Source organism: Aulonocara stuartgranti, assembly GCF_965226115.1.
Source record: "Aulonocara stuartgranti genome assembly, chromosome: 3".
Taxonomy (NCBI): domain Eukaryota; kingdom Metazoa; phylum Chordata; class Actinopteri; order Cichliformes; family Cichlidae; genus Aulonocara; species Aulonocara stuartgranti.
In genome coordinates, this window is record NC_138941.1 from 21438475 (window position 1) to 21463711 (window position 25237).

General features: G+C 39.2%; 3 protein-coding genes across 5 annotated transcripts; 1 reads left to right on the forward strand and 2 right to left on the reverse strand.

The window, feature by feature from the left end:
- The first annotated feature begins 22 nt into the window (after positions 1-22).
- slx1b (SLX1 homolog B, structure-specific endonuclease subunit) lies at positions 23-6108 on the forward strand. Of its 3 annotated transcripts, none has more exons than XM_082528189.1 (7): positions 23-137; positions 284-347; positions 506-671; positions 753-804; positions 2030-2350; positions 3190-3405; positions 5326-6108. In XM_082528189.1, exons 1-7 carry the CDS (start codon positions 90-92, stop codon positions 5353-5355), a joined length of 897 nt encoding a protein of 298 aa, XP_082384315.1. In that variant the 5' UTR covers positions 23-89; the 3' UTR covers positions 5356-6108. The 3 variants fall into 3 exon arrangements, with proteins under 3 accessions (XP_082384315.1, XP_082384317.1, XP_082384316.1); XM_082528191.1 differs by having other exon boundaries at positions 599-671; XM_082528190.1 differs by having other exon boundaries at positions 57-347; positions 481-671.
- A 173-nt stretch (positions 6109-6281) lies between these two features.
- On the reverse strand, positions 6282-11960 carry LOC309703407 (membrane-spanning 4-domains subfamily A member 4A-like). The gene is made up of 7 exons (XM_082528192.1): positions 11829-11960; positions 10854-10975; positions 10537-10644; positions 9748-9801; positions 9140-9283; positions 7672-7794; positions 6282-6874 (listed from the first exon to the last, which is right to left on the reverse strand). The coding sequence occupies exons 1-7, from the start codon at positions 11833-11835 to the stop codon at positions 6836-6838; spliced, it is 597 nt and encodes a 198-aa protein (XP_082384318.1). The 5' UTR covers positions 11836-11960; the 3' UTR covers positions 6282-6835.
- Positions 11961-13184: 1224 nt separating this feature from the next.
- On the reverse strand, positions 13185-20447 carry LOC309702888 (lysosome-associated membrane glycoprotein 1-like). The gene is made up of 6 exons (XM_082527523.1): positions 20313-20447; positions 18831-19372; positions 18239-18352; positions 16510-16579; positions 16053-16220; positions 13185-14964 (listed from the first exon to the last, which is right to left on the reverse strand). Exons 1-6 carry the CDS (start codon positions 20359-20361, stop codon positions 14825-14827), a joined length of 1083 nt encoding a protein of 360 aa, XP_082383649.1. The 5' UTR covers positions 20362-20447; the 3' UTR covers positions 13185-14824.
- Between the last annotated feature and the right edge of the window lie 4790 nt (positions 20448-25237).

Here is a 25237-nt window from a genome sequence, read left to right on the forward strand (position 1 = left end):
CAGTAGGCGGGACCAATTATTTAAAATAGCAAATCATAACACTAGAGGTCTATGCAGAAAGCCAAACTAAAGTTTTGCAGTTTCGATTAATGAATCAGAAAAGACTGCACGTATCCGACATCTTTAGTCATAGATGTGTTAGTATAGCCTGACTGGTATAAGATGTTACGCTTTTGTTAGCTACTCTGCGTCGTTACGTTTTTTTGAATTTTGAATTTTATCAGGCAGATTTTTCGACTACTAATACAGAGGCTGTTTATGTGTATGTACTTTTTTTTTAAAGCGACCAAGCAGTCGGAGGTGGCTAACTGTGGATGAAAAACGTAAAGATTTTGTGCAAAAGTCACGTAAGTGTTGAACAATACTTGGAGTTATTTGGTGTGTATTATACCTGTATAATACTTTAGCATGTAGCCAATGTTAGCCACTGTGACCGATATCTGGTAAAGTCGTGATTCAGTCTTGGGCTTATGAGAGTAGTCTGCTTATGCTGTTACTATGGTAGTGGAGGTGGAAAGTTTCTTCGGGGTGTATATGCTGTACTGCATCAATCCAAAATTTAAAGGCCGTATCTACATCGGCTTCACTGTGAACCCAGAGCGAAGGATAGGACAGCACAATGCTGGGAGGCACAGAGGAGGGGCCAAGAGGACCAGCGGGAGAGGACCGTGGTAGGGCCTCGCAACTTTATACTGTACGGTATACCGCACCTTGGACATTAGTTACTATTTACTGTGTCCGTCTGTCTACAGGGAGATGGTCCTCATTATCCACGGCTTCCCATCTGATATTGCTGCTCTCAGGGTAAGTATCAAGACACTGTCCAATCTATAAGTGATGGAAATGAATCAAAAACTCTCAGAGCGCCATTGTGACTATAATAAAGTGTCACCCAAGCCCATAGCAATAAGAGCGCAGTTTCATGCGTGCACAGTTTTCAGAGTTTGGACGACCACATGTAAAGAAACAATCTTCTACAGTTTGTCAGTTGGAATTTCATGCAAATGTTAGTATATAATAAATGTGATGATTAATTTTCTTTGCTTTGCTTTAAATCATTGGATTTCAGCAGAAATCTGCCAATCTGGGCTTTAGGTGATGAAATTTCCATTTGTCATTTTTTTCACCTAATGATAGTGAGTGGGTGGGTGGGGGGAGGGTATGTTTACTGAGTGATAAAAATAAATAGAGGCCCATTTTTCAGCACAGAAATTGAGCATGATTTTCAACCATTCATCTCAGACAATGATCCTTAAAGCTAACAGAAAGAAAAACATGAAACATGACCATGACTGCATGTGCACGCTAGACAGGTCAGATTCATGATCAAACATTAACAGCTGAAGTTTAGTTGAATGTTTCCAGAGTTCAGTTTAAATGAACTCTGGAATCTGAACTCTAGTCTTGTTTGATTTATTGTGGTCAGAAGACTGTCGCAGTGGAGACAAAATCATCCGTGGCTAGTCTTAGCACCAAATAACCACAGAGTAGAAGAGATAGTGACCATAGTGTTTGTGTTCTGAGACACTATGTTTTTTATGTCACAGCCTAATTGCATTTCCAATAAATCTGAAACACACACACAACAGACAACATCTCTCCTCTTCTCAGGTGTAGTTCTGATGCCTTGAAAGGCCCTGAAATGTTTAAAGACTACTTTGAACATTATATTTTATTAATGGAATTGCAGATTCCCGTCCCTACCTGAGAATGGTTCTACCAGAGGTTTCTTCCTGTTAAAAGGGAGTTTTTCCTTCCCACTGTTGCAAAGTGCTTGCTCATAGGGGTCTTCTCATTGTTGGGTTTTAGTGTTTACTTGGTGGGGAGTCTTTACCGTACAGTATAAAGCACCTTGTGGCACTGTCGTCTATATAAATAGAATTGAACCAGACTGAAAACAGACAAGGTTTTAGGCACCAAGTGAAATGAGGAAAATACTTCACACAAATCAGATTAATATTTTGCAAGCTCCATCCAAGCTGGACACTGTCCTGAGTGGCTGTGTGACTGTCATGTTTCTGTGTGCCAGTTTGAGTGGGCGTGGCAGCACCCTCATTCCTCCAGGAGGCTTGTGCATGTATCTCGGCGCTCCAGAAAAGAATCGAGCCTGGAATTCCACTGGCGAGTCGTCTCCAACATGCTGAGGGTGGCGCCATGGAACAGACTGCCGCTAACAGCGCGCTGGCTCAAACAGGAGTACAGGATGGACTTTGAGCCTGGCCTGCAGCCTCCCCTCCATATCCCCATCGCTTTTGGCACCGTAAGAGCCAAAAAGACACCCTCGCTACAATGTCAGGACGAGGAAGAGGAGGAGGCGTCCATGTGTTTTCTCTGTGAGAAGCACATCAAGGTAGAGTCATCTAACAGATCAGTATCAGTGCTTTTACACATTTCTGTTCAGTTTAAACAGCAGGATGTCTTTAATGGTCAGCAGGATTAACTCATCAAAATACTCAATGGCTCAGATATCGTTTGGTTGTTTAGATACTTGTTTTTCAAATCATATCCATCTGAGTACATTGTTGATATATATTTTTTAATCTAGGAACATTTTAAACTACTTCAATGACCTTTCTTCAAATAAACAGGCAGTGGAGAGAATGTGTGGAGCTTCCTGCTCTGCAGCAAAGCTCCTGACCTGTTCCTCTGTTTTATTTTACTTTAGTCTCAGCCAAGCCGATTTGCTCAGGAACAAATAAAATACTGAAATGAACATTAAGTTATCTAAGTGAATTTTATTCAACTCAACTTTAACTTCCACTGAGTATCCAAACGACGCAGGGTTGAAAATAATGTGCAAAGTCGGGCTCCCGACGCAGGGGAAACAACTTCTGTCGGGGATAACTACCTTGACACAAGACTGGCTCTAGTGAGCCTTGACATCCCAGTCGACTATCTACTGCTAGCTGGTGGGATGTCAGGCATTTCCGAAAATGTGGGAGCACTTTTACAAACAGGTGATGTCTTCATAAATCGAGGTCTCGCCTGAAAATATCTTGAAAGTTTATTTTGTGTCCCAGAACCAGTAATAGTTCAAACTTTACTTGAAATTTTAGCTGAATTTAATGTAATGTAATGTAAGCATTTCACTACATATCGTACTGTGTATGACTGTGTACGTGACAAATAAAATTTGAATTTGAAATTTGAATTTAATGTAAACAATGTAATGCTTTTGTGCTCTTTGAGGTGTCAGAGAAGCTGAGCTGTGTCCACCCTTCCTGTGGGATGAGAGGTCATGTAATCTGCCTTGCCAGATATTTCCTGAGGTCTGAGCCATCCCACCTTCTGCCAGTTGAGGGCGAGTGTCCTTCCTGCGACAGCTCGATGCTGTGGGGAAGTCTCATCCGACATAAACACGGCTGCTTCGGAGACCTGGAGGAGGTCACGCTGTCTGCAGCCCAAGTTAGTTACAGCATCTCATGCTCAGTATGTTTAGATAGAATACATTCAGCTCTCTGTTCATTACTCACTTTTATTATTTGCATGTCTCCTGTTGGTTCTTTTCTAAAGCCTCTCACAAAAAGCTTTGCTCACATTGATTATGCCGGAGGCGGTTACTGGAGTCTCACTGTATTTCTGTTTTTTATTTTATTTTTTTCATGTGCAAAATTAAGACAAAATGCCAAAGCAGTGTGTGAAAACCAAGTACACCCTATGATTCAGTAGCTTGTAGAACAACGTCTACCAGCCACAACTCGGAGTAATCATTTTCTTATGACGTTATCAGTCTCTCCCATGGCAGTGGAAGAATTTTGGCCTCTGGTGTGTTTGATTCTTGGGGTCACTGTGCTGACTAGGGTTGTTCTGATTTCACAACTTGGACACTCTCATTCCTTACACTTTAATGACACATACATATAGGGCCTTTTGAGGTGGGCACACTGAACAGGGTCCTCACCTCTGGTGCCAGTGCTGGTGCTGGTTGGCGCCCCCACCCACTGGCTGGTGCATTGGTGTTTCTCGGTGTCTGCGGCTGGGTGCTCGGTTGGGTTGTGGCTCACTCTCAAAGGCTGCTTTGCATGACCTGGCCCTCCTGGCTCTGATGGGCCCCTGCTTGGGTGGTGGGCGTGGTGCTCTTGGGTCTCAGGTCCTGGGCCTGGAGCTCAGTCTGCTCTGGCACAGCTGGCTGCCGGCAGCACCTGCGGGCTCATTTCTGTGGCCCTGGGCCTTCTGAACTGTGGCTGCTGGCTGCTTACCTCTGCTCTTCTCCAGGTAGGGGCTGCCATTGTCCTTGAAGTGGTCTGGGGGGGCCTCTGGATGTCTGTTGCCCCGGTCACCTCCTTGCCTGCTTCATATCCTGTATTAGTAGTACTGTGTGCTGTTCAGTCAAATTTATAATTTATTCCATTTTTATTATTTATCTTTAATTGCCAGGATTAGCTCTCCACTCTCTGGCCCCTCCGTTCTGTTCAGTTCAGCTACAGTCTCCCCTCTGCTCTGCACAGCCAGCAAACTGCCTGCTTATCCATGTGTCCGTAATCTGCTCTGCAATAATTATTCGTCTTTTATCTAATTGCAGTTCGCTGGCTGCAATGTTAATGATAACAGATGGCTAATGTGGCTATCGGGTAATTGCTAATGCTAAACACCTAATGTTATTGTGTGTGCCAGCCAGGCTAACGTTTATGATAACTGTTTAATATTTCAGTGTTGCTGAAATGAGAGTTTTACTGAGCTCTGAAATTCCTCTGAAAGTGTTGCTCAGTGTAATGCATGTTAACTACTTCAGCTGTCAGTGGGGGGAGGAGCTGTGAGCCTAAAGTTGCCTGTCAGCTGGAGGCAAAGATGATTGACACTGTTGCACACGAGTATCTTAATTCAATGTTAATTTTAGATTCGATTAATATCGGAATAAAGTTGTTGTTGTTTTTTTGTTGTTTTGTTGGCACGAGGCTGATGCTGTATGGTATTCTGAGTGGTAATCTATATAACAATTTTCTACTCTGACCTGCAAACTGCCAAAACCTCTGTTTTCATAGAAGTGCTCAGACTTGATGATCAGTTAATTATGTGCATTTGAGCTTAGCAGTACTGGCTTCTACTTGCCTATTTACATATGTACTTAGTTTTTCACACTTTGTTTCTGCATTTTATCATTTGAATCAGATGATCTTTCTGATTCAATCTCTAATTGATAAAGACTGTATGCATTCTAATTTACGTAACTGGACATATAGGTACAGTTGGGCCTTAAAATGTCACATCCCTTTCAGAAATCTTGTGTGTGTACACCACACCAGTAGATCTGGAATAAAATGAAGAGTAAATATAGAAGATTTAAGGTGCTTAATTACTTTGCTAATTTGTACTGATCTTCCGCAGAGTCACTGGGCAGACAAACTGCAGATATGAAGAAGGGGAAGCTGTAAAAAAATGTGTTTACTTCTCACTGGACATCACATCACTGTCAGAAGAACTGGAGCATTGCGTGGAAAGGACCGTGCTTCCAACATGATCTGCAGTTTGTGGCGACTGTGTCAGTGGACTGGCATTAATATGGTGCTTTTCTAGCCTTACTGACTACTCTGAGCACTAGAAGCCACGTTTCACCATAAGTTATACAGCAAATTCTCATTCACAATCTATTTGAACCTCTAACTCATGCAATCATAGGGCAAGAGGCAGGATACACTCTTTTTTTGTTGTCATTATTAGTGTTGAATTAGGTGCGAGTGATGTAGTGTTAGTGCTGTCTTCTCTTCGTTCCAGTCTGCTGGAGTCTGTTTGGGAGGAAAACCACACAGGGAGAATATGCAGAGTACACACATGTATTAATTAATAGTTACGTGGTAATTCTAAGTGTGGATATGGGCGTGTGAATGGTTGAATCTCTGTGTTAGCCCTGTGATGACAACATATCCATGATGTTCCTGCCTTTCCCTTACCCAGTGATAGCAGGAACTCCAGCCTAACTTTTGTCTTGTTTCTGTCACTTTCTCTTAATTATTTAAAAAGCAGAATAAAATCTTCAGTTTTTATACATGACTGATAACTAATTCTTCCATTCTGTATGTATTATTGTAGGGTCTGCCTTATAATATAAAGCGCCTTGAGGCGACTGTTGTTGTGATTTGGCGCTGTATAAATAAAACTGAATTGAATAACTGTTTTGGGGGTATAATCTTGGTTATGGTTCCCTGAGCTATAAGTCTGGCCCATATTTTTTCTGTACACTACCACAGAGGATTTTAAATCAGCCGTGATGTGACTGAAGTGCGAACTATTTGTATACGTATGAATATGTATATGTACACTACAGGTGAAAACGTTTAGACCACTCCAATTTTTCCAGTTATTTATTGCAAGGTCTGTCCTACAGAGAAATTGCAAAGAAAGTCAAGGTGTCAGTGAGTACAGTTTCCTTCACCATGAAAAGGCTCAGTAACAAACTCTGACAGGAAGAGGTCTGACAAACCCAAAGACACAACTGAATCAGAGGACAAGTTTCTGAGAGTTAACAGCTTGCGTAATAGGCGGCTCACAGGACATCAAGCACAAATTAATAGTCGTATTAACCAAGTCTCAGTTTCTTGCTTCTTCTTTTCCTGGTCAACCTCCATGAACTGATTTGGCTAATGTGCCTTGTTCCTTGGCCTGGAAGTCCCCCTGTTTTCTGTTTGATGTGTGTGTATGTTTGTGTGTGTATATATATATATATGTGTGTGTGTATATATATATGTGTGTATATATATGTGTATATATAATGGAGGGTAAAGTGCCACTTTGATATTACGCATGATTGTTATTCTCAAAATACTAATTTGGTTTTAACTCAAGACTGTACTGGAGCATTTTTGTGGCTGTACGTCAGTCTTTTGCGCCTGTCCCATCTTCACTCCTGGGCGGGAGGGGCTTGTACGGTGATCACTGGCTGAAAGGCACAGAAAATAAGGTTGAATATCATTACCTCTATGAGCCCTGTCTAAAGTTAGTAACAATGATTGTGTGGCCTATTCTTAATGGGATAACAAAAAAATATTAATTTACTGTGGAGGGCCTCAAGTGCCATGGTTAAATAATTATAATTGAAAATAAATCATTAATTAGATATATAAATAATTAATCAATCATATCATGTCAATTAATTTCATGTAAAAGATTTAATAATTTTTTATTTAGTTGTTTTCAATTGTAATTAATTAATTACACAATTCAATGGCTTATTTAATTAAGTCATATTGGCACTCCTGACCCTTCTGCTGTGTTCATGAATTAATTTTATCGTTCAACCTCACCCATCAAAGTCATGGCAAGATAATCGATTGCCATGAAGTGGATTTGGGGCAGGTATGCCAGAATGCATTGAAAACCACAAATGGCACAAGTGTAAGTAAAGTTTTGAAATACCTTGTTTGTGTATTTTGAAAGATTGTTAGCACAAATCTAACAGTTAACGGTTAACAAAGTTAACTGGCAGCAGGAACAACTGTCTTTGAAAACGTCAGAGCACTTTTGCAAAGAGGCTCTATCTCAACAAACTGACCAAATATTTGAAGATTGTGCCACTACATTCTCAGCAAAAAACTGTAGTTGGAGACACACAAACAGGGTATTTCAAAACTGTAAGTATAGTTTGGCTCCACACATGTCCAAATGCCTGTGTGTAGGCATTAATGAATATGACAATGTGACAGTGCACTGCGATTGCGATCATGAGCATCTACTCACTAGTTTAGCCGGTGGTCCACAACAGTTGACCACCTTACAGCAATAGGCAGCCAAAGTAACAGAGATGGCAAACAGAGTCGCCTGGATGAGCATACCTCCAGCACAAAAGTGGGCATTGATTTTCTGTAAATAGAACACAATACACACACATGACATATGGACATCTTTCATGTCATTCTTCAGCTCAACTTCCTTCATTAAATTGTGCATTTAGCATACTGTGAAGTGCCGTCACATTACTATTCCACCTATTTCAATTCATTTTCATTTATATTGTTTACATTTATTATAATTGTAGTTTTTCCATATTTATATAAATAAATAAAACTATATTGAATTATATAGCACCATATCACAAGCCCGCTGCCCCAAGGTGCTTTATATTGTGAGATAGCCTCTGTCAGTGCGCCCCAGGGTGGCTGTGGCTACAATGTAGCTTGGCATCACCAGTGTGTGAATGTGTGTGTATGAATGTGCGTGTGTGTGTGTGAATGGGTGGATGACTGGATATGTAAAGCACTTTGGGGTCCTTAGGGACTAGTAAAGCGCTATACAAATACAGGCCATTTACCATTTTTACCATAGAGACCTTACAATAATACAGAGAAAATACTGGTGGCTGCCAGTTATCTCATTAGATGCACCAAGCCATCTTTTTGAAAAATCCTACACTATCGCATTCACGGGATTTTCAGAAAACTTCTGAAAATCTGTGATCATGATCACTTTGGGATCAAAGTTGTCCGAGATTCGTAGTAGACGCACCCATAGTGTTAATTTTAAACTTCTGCTCTGTCTCATTCTCGAGTTATTGCATGCCCACACTTGGTTGTCCATGCCATTTATGTCATCTGGCTTGATTGACAGATAAATCTGGGCATTATCTGCAGTGAAAATGTAAGCGATACCCAGAACAATATTGCCTAAAGGGAAGCATGTATAATGTAAACAGAACTGATCCTAGTACAGAACCCTGTGGAACTCCATAATTAACCTTAGTGTGTGAAGAGGACTCTCCATTTACACTAACAAATTAGAGTATATTTGATAGATATGATTTAAATCACTGCAATGCAGTACCTCTAATTCCTATGTACTGCTCTAATCTCTGTAATTAAATATTATGGTCGACAGTATTGAACGCTGCACTGAGGTCTAGCAGGACAAGCACAGACACGAGTCCACTGTCAGAGGCCATAAGAAGATCATTTGTAACCTTCACCAGCGTCTTTACTGATGAGTTCTCAAACCTGACTGAAACTCTTCAAATAAATCATTATGCTGCAGATGATCTGTTAGCTGTTTGAAAACTACTCTTTCAAGAATTTTCCCACATTAGAATAATGGAAGACAATAGATAGTTCTTAGTTTGACACTTCCCTTTCTTCCACTAATTTGAAAATAAAATGAATGTAGTTCAACTAAATATAATAACAATATTCTTATAAAGAAGGCATTTGTTACTCACCTCAATTTTATGGCAGATTTCACCGTAGTCCCTCGTGTCAAAGTGCCAGCAGTAATAGGGTGCGCTATCCTTAATCAGAGTGCAGGCTAGATTGACGATGGAAGCGACACACGCCACAATCTGCATCACCAAGCAGGCCCTTAGCTGAGAAAAACAGCTGATACAATTATTTGCTTGGAGACATGGATACATTGTGTAAGAAGATATAAAAAAAAACCACTTTAAATTTCAATCCTGATATAAAAAGTCAGTTTCACTCCTCCCACTTGTTTCCAGCTAGTTGCTAACAAGGTGACTGCTGGTGTCTGTCTGCTGTATTATGAGAAGTACTGCTTCTACATCCTGGCCATATGTGCTGTTGCATGTACTGGTCACTGCCAGTCCTGGCAGTAAAATGTCAGGGACAAGGTCACTTGACATGTGTAACAACCAGCTGCATTCAGCCTTACTCAGTGATTCTTAAAGGAAGTGAGACTGAGAGCTGTTCTGTTTCTGTGGCAGGGGACTTCAACAGTGGCATTAACTGATACGGTAAATATCTTCCCGTACTCTGTGGTTGCTGTTTTTAAGCTGTTATGTTGTATGTGCATGCTTGTGTGCACACTCACTGTCGGCAGATGAAGATTCTTTGCTGCTACAGCTAAGCTCCCAGCTATTATCACCTGTACAGAGAACAAAACCACACACAAGAAGGCTGACATTAGGCCCAAGTCTGGAATTAACCAACTAACAGAATTAACAGGTAGTGCAACTTTTCTATGAACTGGTAGTTCGATCCCTGGCTACTCCAGTCTGTGTTCCAAAGCATCCTTGGGCATGATACTATGTACAGGTTGCCCTCAGTGGATTCAGTGCAGTGTGATTGTTAGCTAGAAAGCGCTCAGGCATGAAAGGAAGTGCTTGTATGAATGGGAAATGTTGTATAAAATGCTTTAAGTGCTCCAGTAGAGTAGAATTTGCACTCAATATTTTCATTCAGCATACTTTCTTGTATTTAGCTATCTAGCTTGCTAGTAGTAGTTGGATGACTGCAATTAAACAGACTGGCGAAGGTAATTAAATAATTAATCTAATTTATAACACAGACAACTTGCCAACATGTTGCAGTCACTCTGAGTCTACACTGATGGGTACTACACTTATTTACTACATCCCTTTGAAACAGAGAACTCTATATTTTGAGTTATCTTCTTATATAAAAAGCAAGGTTGTTAAGTGCCGGTGTCATTTTGCAGATCAGTGATTGTCCTGCAGCAAAGATGTCACTATTTGAAAACATTTCATCTTTTATTCTAGCTGGACTTGGGATGCAAGTAGTTATGAAGAATGCAAGTTTTCTTGTCTTATATAGTTTCTCTGCTCATCTAATGCTGTGTGTGAAGTGTCTGCAAACTTACCAGGAGAGATGAGATGAAGAAAGGTATAACAGCGTACGTATTACCCCAGTTACTCAGAAACACAATGGTGCTGAGCATCGTGAAAACACTGAGGCTGATCTGAGTGATCTGAAGTAAAGTCAGGAAAAGGTGTCAGAAAATAAACCTAGAACAGTTGAATTTAATGATCTGGACAGATGAGTGAGTACTTTTGGCAATATAGTGTGTATATATAAACTAGTTGAAGTTGAAGACACACGCACGCACGCACGCACGCACGCACTCACACACGCACACACACACACACACACACACACACACACACACACACACAATACCCCCAGAGCTTTGGGTTCAGCTTCCAGGTATTTCTCTTTCCTGTGGATGTGTTTCTGGAAGGTGAGTGTGACCAGAGGACTTTGAGCTGGGCTGATGGCTTCTTCCACAGCTGGTACTTCTTCTGAAAGCAGCAGTGAAAAGATCTCTGTTACTGCTGCACAGTTTTGACTCAGCTCAGTATCCAAACTGTGCTGCTAAACTTCACTGCAAATCATAGCGGTATTCATGTAAGTTTGGGTTTATATTAACATTATAACTGTGTTTACTCAGAGTCCAGAATCTCTGAGGGTGACAATAAAAGGCAGATTCCATCGTGGGGTTGTGCTGTACCGTAATAACAGTGCTGAGGGTATTTGTTGTTTCTCTGCTCACTAACAGCAGGCGTGTGTCGGCGCGCAGTCTATGTGCAGATTTAGCAGAAACAGCTGGATTGCAAACATGCCTCAGTATCAACACCGACATCTGGATTTTATCAGACGCACTGCTGCTCTCTCATTTCCCCTTAAACCAAAGCGGGGACATCGTAAATTTAGCACCGAGAAATAAGGTTGTTAAGTATTAAATAAAATCGCTCCTCTTGAGAATAAAGTCGAAATTCGCGATTAAAGCCAAAAATCTGCTTTGAGAAAAAAGTCGAAATGTGGAGATTACAGTTGTTTGGTTGTTTAGCTCATTGACATGATCAGCAGAAGGGTGCTGAAAAGATAGCGCGGAAAACTGCATCTGGTTAGAAGCAAAAATCCACAAAAACCTAGAAAAGCGGATTTGTACAAATGATGGTTACACCCGTGTTTGCACACGATGGGTGTTGTATCACAAGACGGCTGATCAGTTAGTTTCACGATGTTTTTTGTGTAGAGGCTACAGTTACAACAACTAAGCTACAAATGTCGATAATAATGTCAATAATATTTTTTCTAGTGTACCGCTTGTACACCATCGTTTAGATTTGAATTATTATATCGATATTTTACCTGCCATGATCACAAGATCCGCTGTAACTTCGTCCAGACAGCTCGCCAGTTTCCCTCGTTTATATGCTGACCTCGGGATTTTGTAGGGAAGTTCGACCCACCCAATCCTCTATCGGGGTGTAGTGGCAAAAAGGGATTTCCTGTTTTTAAACTGTTGTAATTTTTTTTTTTTATGTGAAATATATGTCAAATGTATCCATCGTGAATGATATCAAGTCACCTTGAGCCACAAACAACATTCCTGTTACAAGTTAGAAGCCGCAGTCAGTTTTTTGGGGTTTTTTTTGGCAGAGTTTAAATATCCTCTATGAATACGGTAAAAAAAAAATCAAAAAAATCTTGTTGACATTAAAAAATGTCATTTTTTAAGGACAGCAGACATTACAACAAATATGACAATAATTCTGTAAACATATTTTAAATTGCTAAAAAGTACTCGATTGCTTATAATGTAGGTATAATAACACAGAGTCATGAAGATACTTGAAAAAGAGGTAATTTTCACATTTTACACAGTATAGAATAGAATAAACCTTTATTTTCCCACGGATGAGAAATTTGGGTGTTACACAGCTCTTATAGCAAGGAGAATATAGAATATAAAAGGGAGACACAAAGTGTTCCTATATACATAAGCAACTGAAGTTCGTATATACATGTAACAATGTACAGAAATATGTATGGAAAAATTGCACAGAGCTATGTATAAAATGTACAGTGAGCAAACAAGCTGATAAGATGACCATATAACCTCTTTGTAAACCCTGTTCACTTTAGTCTATTTACCAATATAAGTAAAGACATTACATATAATAAAAACACATGTAAACACTGGAAATCACTTTTTGGCAGACAATCGGTTTTTGGCACGAGCTGCTGTATCCTCTTGGGGGCGGACCATGACGATGTCCTCCGAGTACAAGTGCAGTTTTCCCACAGTGTTTTGATCATGACACGTATTTAGCGCTGCTATGTTTGCTTTTTTTTTTTTTAGTTATACCTGACTACCTGACCGAAAATAATACAAAGACAACATAAGAAAGCTAAAGTTTGTCATTCTCGCTTATTATGATCTCAGCTACTCTGTTTTTGGTTTTCCGATGCTCTTTCTCTCTGCTGTTTCCAACACTAATCTCTAAGTTGTTGTTTTTTTTTTTTTGTCTTTTTGTTGTTGGTTTTTTTTTTTTGGGGGGGGGGGGGGGGGGGGGCTTTTGTAGATATGATTTTTCTACAAAGAGTATTAGGAAAATATTTTTTTGAGGGGAAAAAGAAGTATGTGGAGAATGCAGTTCTTCCACGACTGCCACGGCTCCTATGCCCTCTACAGTTTTGTGATACCATCAGCACAGACACATATTTAGAAATAATATAATCATTTTTATTGGAAAAGGGCGTAAAAACAAGGTACAAAGTGCTCACATGCTGTGCACAACAGTAAAGTCTAACTTTTCTGCTGATGTCTTCATTTCACAGCCTCTGCCTGCCCTGACAGTAAGAGTGGAGCTGCCAGTCACTGACACAGTTATAACATCACAACATCCCTTTTTTATTACATCAACAAAAGCACACGAATAATCATTTAAAGTATTACTGAAGAGTTGGTTCACACGAATACATTTGACACCAGGAGAGAAACTCCTTTGTTGGTACAGTATGGTGTTACGGTGGCACGCAGAAGGTTTTGGTTGCATTTGTTCAATTCTTGAGACATCTCTCTGAGCTTTTTACTTCCCCGCTTCAAACCTACAGAGAAATTTAGCTTGTGCATTTCAAAAGTTAAATGTAATAGCACTGACATTCCTATTGCTTTCTTCCTTTTTAAAAAACTTCAAACATACATAGATTGAGTGGGTTCAGATGTCCTCTCACTTCTCTGTGTTACAGGAATTTTAAACAAAACAATCTGCTGTTCAACATTTATACGCTCTAAAATTTAAATGGAGTGTCATTTACATATTTCTCTACTCTTACTGGCCACTTCAGAATAAGCTGCAATAAACCATACATTTGTTCTTTATCTGACATCCAAATTAGAAACACAAATGAACCCAAAATGCAAATGAACAGCTTACTTTAAGTTACTGTTGTTTAAACTGCATAGTTCCCTACTGCCAATTAGTGGTTCCCTTGTGTCATTGTTGTTTATTCGGCATAAACACCAAATAAAACGTGCATGAGCCATTAAAAATCTTATCAGGATTAGACTAAAGTCATTAATGACCAACATGGAGGCTCCATTCCACTACAGTTTGACAAAGGCAAAGAAAGTAGGCTGAGACAATGATCAGTGCAATAACTGATGATCCCTTCAGCTGATGATAGCTAATGATCCAAACACAGTATACCATCACCTCCCTTTTTATGAAAAAAAATTAAGAGCATACAAGATGCGATTAAAAAAAACAAACATTTAATACAACATCCTGTAACAGTTAAAAAAAAAATCAGTAATGCTTTTAAAAATAGGCTGCTTCTAATTTTAAAAGAAAAGATGATTAAAAATGACTTTTACCTCACAACTCTTGAGTTAAGTGATAGCAACAGTTGGATTATGACTCATAACGGGGGGCCGCTGTTGTCAATAATGAACAATACAACTCTGTGATCCAAACACTGCTTATGTACCATAGTGACACAAATAAACATCCTAGCAACTGGCATTAAATGACAAAGTAAGTGCTCGACTTGTCATACTGGCGTTTCAAAACCTGACTGTATGGAGTGTAGAGTGTGTGGCTGTGACAATAAAATGAAAACCAGTATGCTTTTGTTATTCAAACTGATCTACATTTAACTCGTTTAAAACTAAATTTAAAAAACTTTATATTCTCAAATTGTACAATCAAGCTGTTTAAAGTAGCACATACCTCTGAATGAAAACTGTAACTAACCATCAACCAGTTAAATTAGGAGACAAAGACAGAAATGACAGGTTTCAGTAATCATCCACTTAAGAAGGTCTTAGTGACTGCTTATCCCTTTCTGGCCAATCCCCCTCACAGGGATTGGTAGCCATCGGTCCTCCTCTTGCGGCTCACCAGATAGGCCACTACCACCACCACGATGAGCACCAGCAGTGCCACTCCCACTCCAATGGCAATCTTGTAACTACGCTGGTCCGCAGGACAGTAGTCACCTGGAAAACACACACACACACACACACACACACACTCCCATTTAAACAACATATCACTTTTTTAAGTGACCAGTTTTCTAAGAACTGATAAAATGTCAAATGTCACTTTTGGAAGATTGTGGATGTGTGTAACAGAGTTCAGTCAAACTGTCTGTTCAGGCTAAATTTTATTCTTCAATCCAACAACTGACAAAGATAATGGAGCATGAATGCGTTCCATGAAACGTAACTATTCTATGAAATCTGCTTAGGACTGTAGTTAAACCTGTTCTTCCTGAGCTGCATTCCAGAGCAGTCGACTGTCAAGCTGTCACGCAGCTGCTTTAGTTTCCACTGTTGGAAACTCTAATGATGAAAAGCCACTCACGAGGAAGTATCCGATTTTTTAAATTTCAACCGCGTGTGTTGTGCATTACATGTTTTTAAGGACTATTACTGATGCAGCAATGAATAATCACTGCTTCCTTGCTTTGGCTTCAGGACCTTGGTTTTTAACTTTATACACATTTTTGTATGCTGATCATATTACATCATTTGCTAAAATATTGTTTGGAGAATATTATTCAAATAGGATGTGTAAAGTTTAAATCCCCATGAAAGATAAAGTGTTTTAAGTCTGAAAGTTACGCATTGCTGTAAGAAATAAAGTCATTCCAAACCTGAGAATAAGAGACTACAACTTTTTGACTTGGAATGGAAAACATTTAGACTAGAGTACTTCCAAACCTAGCTCGATGGACATTTCCTGCTTCCATTATTGTAAATGTACTGGTTCTTATATAGCGCTTTTCTACTCTATCAGAGAACTTTATACAACTTGCTTCATTCACACTAGCACTTTCTATGCTTTTTATACATAAGTGCTTACTATCTAACATACACACATTCCAATGTATAGAAAGCAACTTGGGGTTAGCATCTTGCCCAAGGATGCAGACTGGAGCAGCCAGGGATCAAACCACCAACCTCCTGTTTAGTAGCTAAGCAGCTGTACCTCCTGAGCTACAGCAATCCCAATACTGGCTCTAACAATGTTTTTAAGACTGAGGATGGTTTAATGATTAGTTGTTCTTCACAGGGACACTTACGATCGCCAAAGTTGTTCTTGGTCAGATTGAAGGCTTGCGTTCTGTCAGAATTTACATCCAGGGACAGGTCGTTGCCCATGTAAATAGAATCAGCGCTGCAGGAGTAGGAGTGTCCAATCTGTGCAGGGAACAGATGGACTGACTTGTTGTTGGCATTGTAAGTTGTACCTGCAAGTGTGAAATAGAAAGACAATTTTTACAGACCGATAATCAAGTATCGCGACAATCGAGTTAAACAATATTACACTGAAAGTAGTAGCATGACATGCTTAACAGTAACTCCACAGGTCTTGTCTGTATATTGTTGAGCAGGCACACAAACAAGGAAACAGCAGCTTGTGTTTTTTCTGTGTTTACCATCCATGTGCAACACTTACCTGTAGCTAAAGTATCAGGGGACATCCAGTGAGTCCAAACTCTCATCAGTGAAAATGTTACGAAATAAACATTGACTTACCGTTTGTGGTTAAAGGGTAGTTCAAGCTGAAAGACACGGCATCAACGTAGACGGTGTTATTAGGAACACTCTGAGGAATTATAACAAACAGGGAACCTTTTACAATGTAACACTGTGTCCAAATGTGACATTTTGGTTTTCGTTTTACTGAATCCACTGAACATTTTTCTGGGTCAGAGAGTTTCTGTGCTCATTTACAACAGATAAACAGGTTTCAGCAAGTACACATGCTGCTAGCATTTGAATTTGAAGTGTGAAACAGGAAACAGCTCATCCGACCAGTTTGACAACGTATTACTGTTTTCCTCTTAACCCTGGACACATGCTTGAGACCAGCTACATAACAAAGCAATCTACTATTCCTGGCTGTCGTGTCTGAGCTTTTCTATTTAAAATCTGGTTAGCCAGGCTAACCACTACAATCTAATATTTAATATGATAGCACTATATTAAAGTATATTATATTACTACCGCAGTAGATACTCCATTACAGAACAGACTACAGAATTAAAAAAAAAAACCCTCACTTTAAAAAAAAGAAAGAAAATGAAAGTAACCCAGAGTCCCAGAAGCTTTGGTCAGCTTTGACTCTGAAAACTGAAAGCTGATTTTCAGCAGTGTGTCTTTCTTTATTGTGATATTATTGAGACCAGTTCACAAGTGGGGCTTTTATTAAAAGCTGTTGGATCTTTTTATGCTTACAGTAAAGTTGCCACCAGGAGCAGCATGCACTTCTACTAAGCTAACATTTATATTGGAGGCAAACTAATTACAAATGTTTCCTTCTATCTTTATTTTTTTCTGGCTATGAATCCATATTGCATCTTTGAAAATGATAACTGATGCACGCTCAATCCTCCAACAAAGGAAATCCCAGACAGTTCATTCTTTCGTGTGCCCACACTGTATGGGAATTGTGGAAGCACAATCAAAGAGACAGGGGAAGTCACTTGGATGAGTGCGAAATATCTTGAAACATTTCTCTCGCTGGAAACACAATGTTCAAGTGAACAGAACCAACTCTCTGGGATAATAAATTCAAATCGATTAATTTTTGTGCATAATAAATATGACATAAGGACAACCAGGCTGCAGTTGGTGGTATAATTACACCTCAGCTGTATATTTTATTTGACATAAACACTTTAAGTGTTCAGATAGACTATCACTTACAAAACCACAGAATGAATCACATGGATGCAGTAGGGCGAAGCCGCCTGATGTAGTTTCCCTATGGGCTACTTCTCTTTTAACACTTCTGCAATTTATTTCGCTTGACTAGTATTTCCAGCTTACATAGATTTACTCGTCAAGGAAACTGTTAACACTCTGAAGTGCTAACCCTAATCCTACATCTTGGAAAAATGTGGAACAGACTTTTTTTTGGAAATGTGATTGTTTGACGTTAGAGTGATTATTTACTTTGTTTCCTGAAACTTAGAGCTCAGTTTAATAAAAACAGAAATTACACATTCTGATTGCCCATGGTTGAGACCAATAAGGTGTCTATCTGTTTATCTTATCCTAAGATTGCAAAGTTAGGGTTGTCATGACTTGGACGTCAGAGGTTGAATTGACGTTCTTGTCATAAATGTGCAGGATAGGGTAACTGTGGTCATTTCAGGTTAAGATGAATGATTGGCTGACCTCAGCACCTCTTTAACCACCTCATTTTGATCTTATAATGCTGTATATGTCACAGGCTTTGGGAAAAGAGTTCACCAAGTACCTTGGTGAAGCTGAAGTTAATGAAGCCCTCTTTAAAGGAAATCTTAAGGTTGGCGCTGTTTTCATTGCAACTTCCACTAGTACTGGTTAGATGTGGCTGAACAATGAAGATTGCCTGGGAATAAACAGAGAAGAACAAATGGTAAATGGCCTGTATTTATATAGCGCTTTACTAGTCCCTAAGGACCCCAAAGCGCTTTACACAACCAGTCATCCACCCATTCACACACACATTCACACACAAGACAATTCGTTTAAGATAACAAGGCAGCAGCAGACTTTCTTTAAAGAAACTCTAGTTCATGGGTCATGTAAGTTACCCGATTGTCTTGTTACACAAACACTGGCAATATTTAACCATTTACAGTAACAAAATGAGGAAATTAAACTTGCATGATAGCAAATTCTCTCTTCCTGAAGACTGCTGACAACTGAATCACTGAAAGCTGAGTCACATCCTCGTGCTGGACTCATTAGGATGTATTGCTAATAGAATATCTATATGCTATGTTAAGACTAATTTACATGCCACAAAACAAAAAACAAACAAAAAGAAAACAAAAAAGCTAGACAGTTGATATTAAGAAACCTACATTTGTTGATACTTTTCGGATCTGCAGCGCCATCTGAGCCCTCAGGCAGGTCTCACTTTTATTTTTTGTGATATTGTAGTATCCTACGGTCAAGCCAGCGGAGGGTCTAGGTGTGGGCGTTGGTGAAGCCGTGGTAGTGGTGGTTGGAGCCTTGGTGGTGGTGGTTGGAGCCTTGGTGGTGGTGGTGGTTGGAGCCTTGGTGGTGGTGGTGGTTGGAGCCTTGGTGGTGGTGGTGGTTGGATGCTTGGTGGTGGTGGTTGGATGCTTGGTGGTGGTGTTTGGATGCTTGGTGGTGGGTTTTGGATGCTTGGTGGTGGTGGTTGGATGCTTGGTGGTGGTGGTTGGATGCTTGGTGGTGGTGTTTGGATGCTTGGTGGTGGGTTTTGGATGCTTGGTGGTGGTGGTTGGATGCTTGGTGGTGGTGGTTGGATGCTTGGTGGTGGGTTTTGGATGCTTGGTGGTGTTTGAACTGTCAAATTGACTTGCAGGGGCGACAGTTGCTGAAGGTTTGGATTTGTTTGTGTCTCCAGCCAATGACAGCGCTTGTGGGACAAAGAAACAAAGAATCCTTTTCAGCATTCATACTAATTCCAGACTAAATGAACTCTTACTTTACTGTTGCTGTATTAGCTGACTTTTAGTTACTTTGGGCTTCGCTAAGAAAACACAAACTTTCTTATTGCTTACATTTTTGCTTAAATAAGTTCTGGCTATGTATTTATTCACACGGTAGTTTTATCATTACATTTAATGATATTAAATGAAATGAAGGTCCAATGTGCTTTCATTACCAGCTGCTCAAACTACTGTTTGATGGGATCAAACAGTAGTTTGAGTAGAGTACAGCGGGATTACTCAAAGCTTCTATGATGGAAATGTGTGTGTATGTCTTTTCCCTTTCTGCTCTCTATTATTAGTCTGTATATCACTTTGGTCAACCTGAGTTGTTTTTAAATGTGCTTATAAATAAATTGACAAGATATCAGTATAAACGGTCTCTGCACATTAAACAAAATAATTTTATTACAAATCAAGCAATCGATTTTCTTGACTGATCAATTAATCAACAAAATACGAATAGTGAAGTTATAAACATTAAGGTAGGTTTAAGGTTTGTATTCGGTTGCGGAAATCATGTTCTAAAAACAACAGCTGTCATCTGTCAGCAGACATGTGACTCGGTCTTGCAACAATATCGAAAGACAAATTTCTGTCTCGCCCACAATCTAGGAAGTCCCTGTGAAGTAGAGTTTCACATACATTGTATTTCGTGACAACGTCCGTGGGTAAGCACACACAGACAAAGCCCCATTTCGAGCCTTTTTGTTTATATATTATATAACACAGTATCTTTGTAGACTCTAAACACTTACTGTGGCACTTAAGCACAAAACTAACAGCGAGATCTGACGTGAGTTACGCCTTTCTTTTTCATATATGGATCTCGTTTATTTTAATATTAGTATTGTTTAGGGGTCTTACCTGAAAGCGCACAGCACGCGATAAAGACGAAAACAGCAGTCCTCAGCATGATGGCAAGCGCAGAGCAGTGGGGAACCAGGAGCTTTGGAGCGATGCCGTCGCGCCTCCACCTATAAATACCTCACTTTTCAAGCAGCAGGAAGTCCATGCTTAAAAAAATAAAAGCATCCGTATCCGCAGTCAGCGCTGAAAATGTACTATTCTGAGTAACAGCTTCTCATTCAGTAATTTTTTTTTTCGAAATAGGGCAAGCTGCCCTTGCAGTACTATAGTGCAAACCCCAACAATTAGACAGTCCTTGAGCGACGGTGGTGAGGAAGGACTTTCTTCTTATTTTTTTTTTTTAGGACGAGACCACCAACAGAACCAGCCTCGTAAACAACGTGAAATTAAGGAATTACAAAATCCATTCTAGTAGTATACAAATAATAATAGTTTTTTTCTACAGGCACTTTACTTTAAAGTTACGTTTAAAATGTGCAAAGTATCACTATGCTTCCCACTTCAAATTGATGTTTTGATAAATTATTAAATAGTATTCCGTTCTATATAATGAAATGTGTTTTGTTTAAAATGTAAGTTTTAGAGTGTGATCATGCGTGGAATTAATATTGTAGATGAATTTAAGTTTAAGAAGAGGTAGACAGAGAAATTAGTTAATTTTTTTGGCCTCTCCTGAAGGCCAAGAACAAATTTAATTTCCCAAGTGGACCGTTACGGCTTTTAGCTATACTGGTCCACTTGATAGTTATAGTCTACTGGATTTTTATTAGGATTTTTTTTTTTATTGTCGGTTATTACAGTCAGAACTGACAGAAATTTTGTGAAGAAGAGAGAGAGAGAGAGAGAGAGAGAGAGAGAGAGAGAGAGAGAGAAAGCGAGAAGACACTGAAAATCTGCTTCATCGCCTGCTAACACCCCCCCCCCCCCCAAAAAAAAAAAAAAAAAAAAAACACAGGGAAACCACAGCAACAACCACCATATGCAAAAGTAACAGTAACTCATGAATATAAAATTTTTATGAGCAACACACAGTATTAATAATGATATGTTTAGAGGCAGCAGCCAACCAATATAGCTGCATTTTACCACAGCCAGGAACGGGGATTTGACTTGTTCTGCAAGGAAACGTGAAGTATGAATTTTATTTTGAAAGCATCAACAGACAGAATAATTACGAAGATTTAAAACTTCAGAAATGAGCAACAGCAAGGAAACGAAACCAACAAGACTGCTAGCAGGAGGGAACCCACAGTCTCAGCGCTAACAGAAAGGTCGATGAGTAAAACAAAACTCCAGATTTCTGTCTGACACTCACAAACACTCTCTTAAACGGCTGCTAGCAGTTCGCTTTGATCTGATCGGAGCGTCATTATCAGTAGTTACAACGGGCACGTTAGTAGGAGGGTAATGCTGCAAGTCAACATGCAGGTTGTAGGCTAGTACAATTATTATTACTGCTAGTAGAAACTAATACTATAAACAGCATAACTGCAAGTATTTTAGCCTTAGTAATAGCAGTAGCTATAGCGATAGGACTTTATATTAGTGGTAAAAAAAAAAAAGTGTTGTTATGATACTGACGGATTATTAATACAAAGCAGTAAGAATTAAGGTTGCCATAATTAAGCTAACATAACTTAAATCTAATGACAGTGCAGTAGTTATGAGCAGTGATGGTACAGAAGGTTCTAGTATTAACTATATAATCAAAGTTCAATACACACTCCAGGTCAAAAACAGAGAGAACAAACACAAATAATGACATGCTACGGCACATATACTTAACACAAACATGGCTTTAAAAGAATATAAGTATAAATACTGTGTCCTACAGAGTGAAAGGTGCACTTAGTGTAAATATAAATGGTTAACTTTCTGACTGTTAGCATAAATAGACAGAACATGTCATGTGACACGAAAACAGGAAATAAGGTGGTTCCCAGAAACACACAAGCAGGTGACACTGCCAGTCATCCTCGTGACGCTTCAGGATTGCATTGAATGCACCCAAACATGTTAGTTTTTCTTTTTACATTTACAATCAGTGAAGTTACAGGTAACTGCACAAAAACCTCACTGAGGTTAAGATAGTGAAATAACTCAAGTATAAGCTGGCATGGCTTAACTATAAGTTCTGCATGTTCTGTGCATCATCAAACATACATTTTCTAGACAATAAAAATCCAACAAAAAATCAAACAAACCAGCTGCATTGTAGGAAGTAGAGGCGTGTTAATCCCCAAGGCAGGACACACACGCATGAATGTCAGACTGCAATACTCTTGCTAGTGCAGAAGATTAGGGAAAAGTCATTGAAATGATAAAAGTAGGAACATTTGCATACTGATAGATTTTTCTTTTCTCTTTAATTTAAAAACTGGACAAACATAATCTGCCCAAAACTGTGCCTGCCGTGTTGTTATTAAAAATGACTGCCATACAAAATAAAAGATTATATTTGCAATATTTTGAAAGACACAGACATTCAAGTAACCTTTGACAAAACGTATATGTGTTCACCAGTGCCACCTTATGATGAGTTGGTGCTCCTCCCTCAGCAGAGAAGGCTGCAATTAACAAGGGGTACCCTGTTGTGTTTTCTGATTTTTAAAGAAATCCTGATTTTCTCCAGATTTAATTCATGTATGTTAGTAATCACAGCTACTACATCATTGGTACCTTTTTAACGGATCAAGACTTTCTTGTGGCCATTTTTTAAACAATAGATGTGAGATAGGCCTCATGTTAGTTTCTTTATGACCCGCAGTTGTTTGCACTTTTAGACCTGTGGTGAGCGTACAATGTTCACTACAAAGATAGCCTCGATGGGTGATGGCCAGACGGTTTTAAAGACAACTGTTTTCAACGCTCAGTGTTTCATATACAACCCTTATTATTGCAGGGTCTTTACCCAAAAGCCTCTGTTGTGGTGTTTTGATGCTATATTAATAAAACTGAATAAACAAAAATTGAAATTGAACCCAATTGCAAAAAACTTGGGATGCTGTGAAAATTGTGAATTCAATTTAATTTTATTTATATAAAACAAAAGTTGCTTAAATGCACTTTATATTTTAAGATAAAGGCCCTAAAATAATGCAGTGAAAACCCAACAATTAGATGACCCTTGGTGACAATGGGAAGAAAAATCTCCCTTTTAACAGGAAGTAACCGCAGCAGAACCAGGCTGAGAGACAATTCAAAATATTAACTCCTTTTGAATTTGAGCAACACGTCTAAAAAAACAGGAGGAACATTTTAACTAGATTCACTGGCAACAGGTAGTAATATGATGAGATGCCAAAGAACATGTTAGAGAAGAAAACCCTTTAAACAAAAAACATACTTCACATTTTTAGTACATCTGGGTATTTAACTTTAAAACAGTACCACAGTACCTAACGATGGAATATAAACTCCTTCCTCTTTGAGGCTAACAAAATCTTTTATCAGTTATTCTAATGCAGCACTCTTCCCCCTTTTTGTTATATCATCAGCCTTGAAGAGAATGGCATGATAGATTTCCACAATATATTTTAGTAATCTTTTTTTTTAAGACTTTTAATGGTTTTAGTCTTGGCAATTTATCAGAACAGATTTTCTATTTTATGAGCTGGTTAGAACGCTTCCTGAAGATCCAAGGACACAATTTAAAGATTTGTCTTGATGCATGCTCAATCATCCACGTAAGGAAATCCCAAAAAGGTGATTCTGTTTATCTGGAAAAAGTGTTTTCAGTGGGAGAAACATTTTATAACTCATTCAGTCTCAGCTGACTGCAGGTTTCCCCAACTTTATAAAGAGTATATTTGCATAATGACTGAAACTACAAGCACTAGCAAAGCAAAAGGCTGTGAGGGCAGTTTCTTGATCATTAATATGTAAATTGTCATGATCAGTGGTGAAACACTAATCACCAATGATCATTGATTGACCATTGATCGGTGGCCATGAGTCCCATTCACAGAGAGTTGGGGAATGGCTGCAATCACAGCATTATAAGATGGTAAGATGATAACCCTTAGGCCCCCTCCTTGATTCAGAGATGGTCTTTCCCTTTTCACGTAAATGTAAAAGTTTTTGTCAGGGTGAGATGAAGTAGGACCCAAAATTGCACATGCAGAGGGAAAAGGAGGTTTAACTAAAGGCGAGCACTTTAATGAGCTGAGAAGTAAACTTGACATAAGAAGAAATACAAAACAAAACAGGAAACTAAATAAAAGCTGATTATAGCAACTCAGGTATGGATGCAGAGACAGACAGAGCTTGACATAGACAGACATGATTGGGGATGCTGGGAAGGAGGAGCGGGATTTTGAATTCAATTCTGAATTTCACAGAGAGCCAATGAAGCCAATACAGGAGAAATCTGCTCTCTTTTCTCGTCCCTGTCAGTACATTTTGGATTAACTGAAGGCTTTTCAGGGAGTTTTTAGGACTTTCTGATAATAATGAATTACAGTAGTCCAGCCTGGAAGGAATAAATGCATGAACTTGTTTTTCAGCGTCACTCTGAGACAGGATATTTGTATGCTGCGCTACATATTTGTTTAATATGTGCATTGAAGGACATGCCCTGGTCAAAAATGACTCGAAGATTCCTCACAGCACTACTGGAGGCCAAGGTAATGCCATCCGGAGGAAGTATCTGGTTAGATACCATATTTCTAAGAATTTTAGCAACAAGTAGTTTTATTTGAATTTAGAAGCAGAAAGTTAGCGGCCATCCAGGTCTTTATGTCTCTAAGACATTCCTGCAGTTTAACTAATTGCTGTGTTATCTGGCTTCACGGATAGATAGTGTGTCATCTGCATAGCAGTAAAAATGTATGCTATGCCTTCTGATGATACTGCTTAAGGGAAGCATGTAAAATGTAAACAGAACTGATTCATCTGAACCCTGTGAAACACCATAATTGACC

What these genes read in the sequence shown, in the direction of transcription:
- slx1b (XM_082528189.1), top strand. Translation starts at nt 90, where the DNA reads ATGAATCAGAAAAGACTGCACGTATCCGACATCTTTAGTCATAGATGT. An exon ending in ACCAGCGGGAGAGGACCGTG is followed by an intron (nt 672 to 752) that starts GTAGGGCCTCGC and finishes GTCTGTCTACAG; the next exon opens with GGAGATGGTCCTCATTATCC. An exon ending in TCTGTGAGAAGCACATCAAG is followed by an intron (nt 2,351 to 3,189) that starts GTAGAGTCATCT and finishes GTGCTCTTTGAG; the next exon opens with GTGTCAGAGAAGCTGAGCTG.
- LOC309703407 (XM_082528192.1), bottom strand. An exon ending in CTGAACCCAAAGCTCTGGGG is followed by an intron (nt 10,645 to 10,853) that starts GTATTGTGTGTG and finishes ACTTTACTTCAG; the next exon opens with ATCACTCAGATCAGCCTCAG. An exon ending in GTGGACCACCGGCTAAACTA is followed by an intron (nt 6,875 to 7,671) that starts GTGAGTAGATGC and finishes TGTGCCTTTCAG; the next exon opens with CCAGTGATCACCGTACAAGC.
- LOC309702888 (XM_082527523.1), bottom strand. Translation starts at nt 20,361, where the DNA reads ATGCTGAGGACTGCTGTTTTCGTCTTTATCGCGTGCTGTGCGCTTTCA. An exon ending in CTACCCTTTAACCACAAACG is followed by an intron (nt 16,221 to 16,509) that starts GTAAGTCAATGT and finishes TCACACTTGCAG; the next exon opens with GTACAACTTACAATGCCAAC. An exon ending in CAAGAACAACTTTGGCGATC is followed by an intron (nt 14,965 to 16,052) that starts GTAAGTGTCCCT and finishes TGTGTTTTCCAG; the next exon opens with GTGACTACTGTCCTGCGGAC.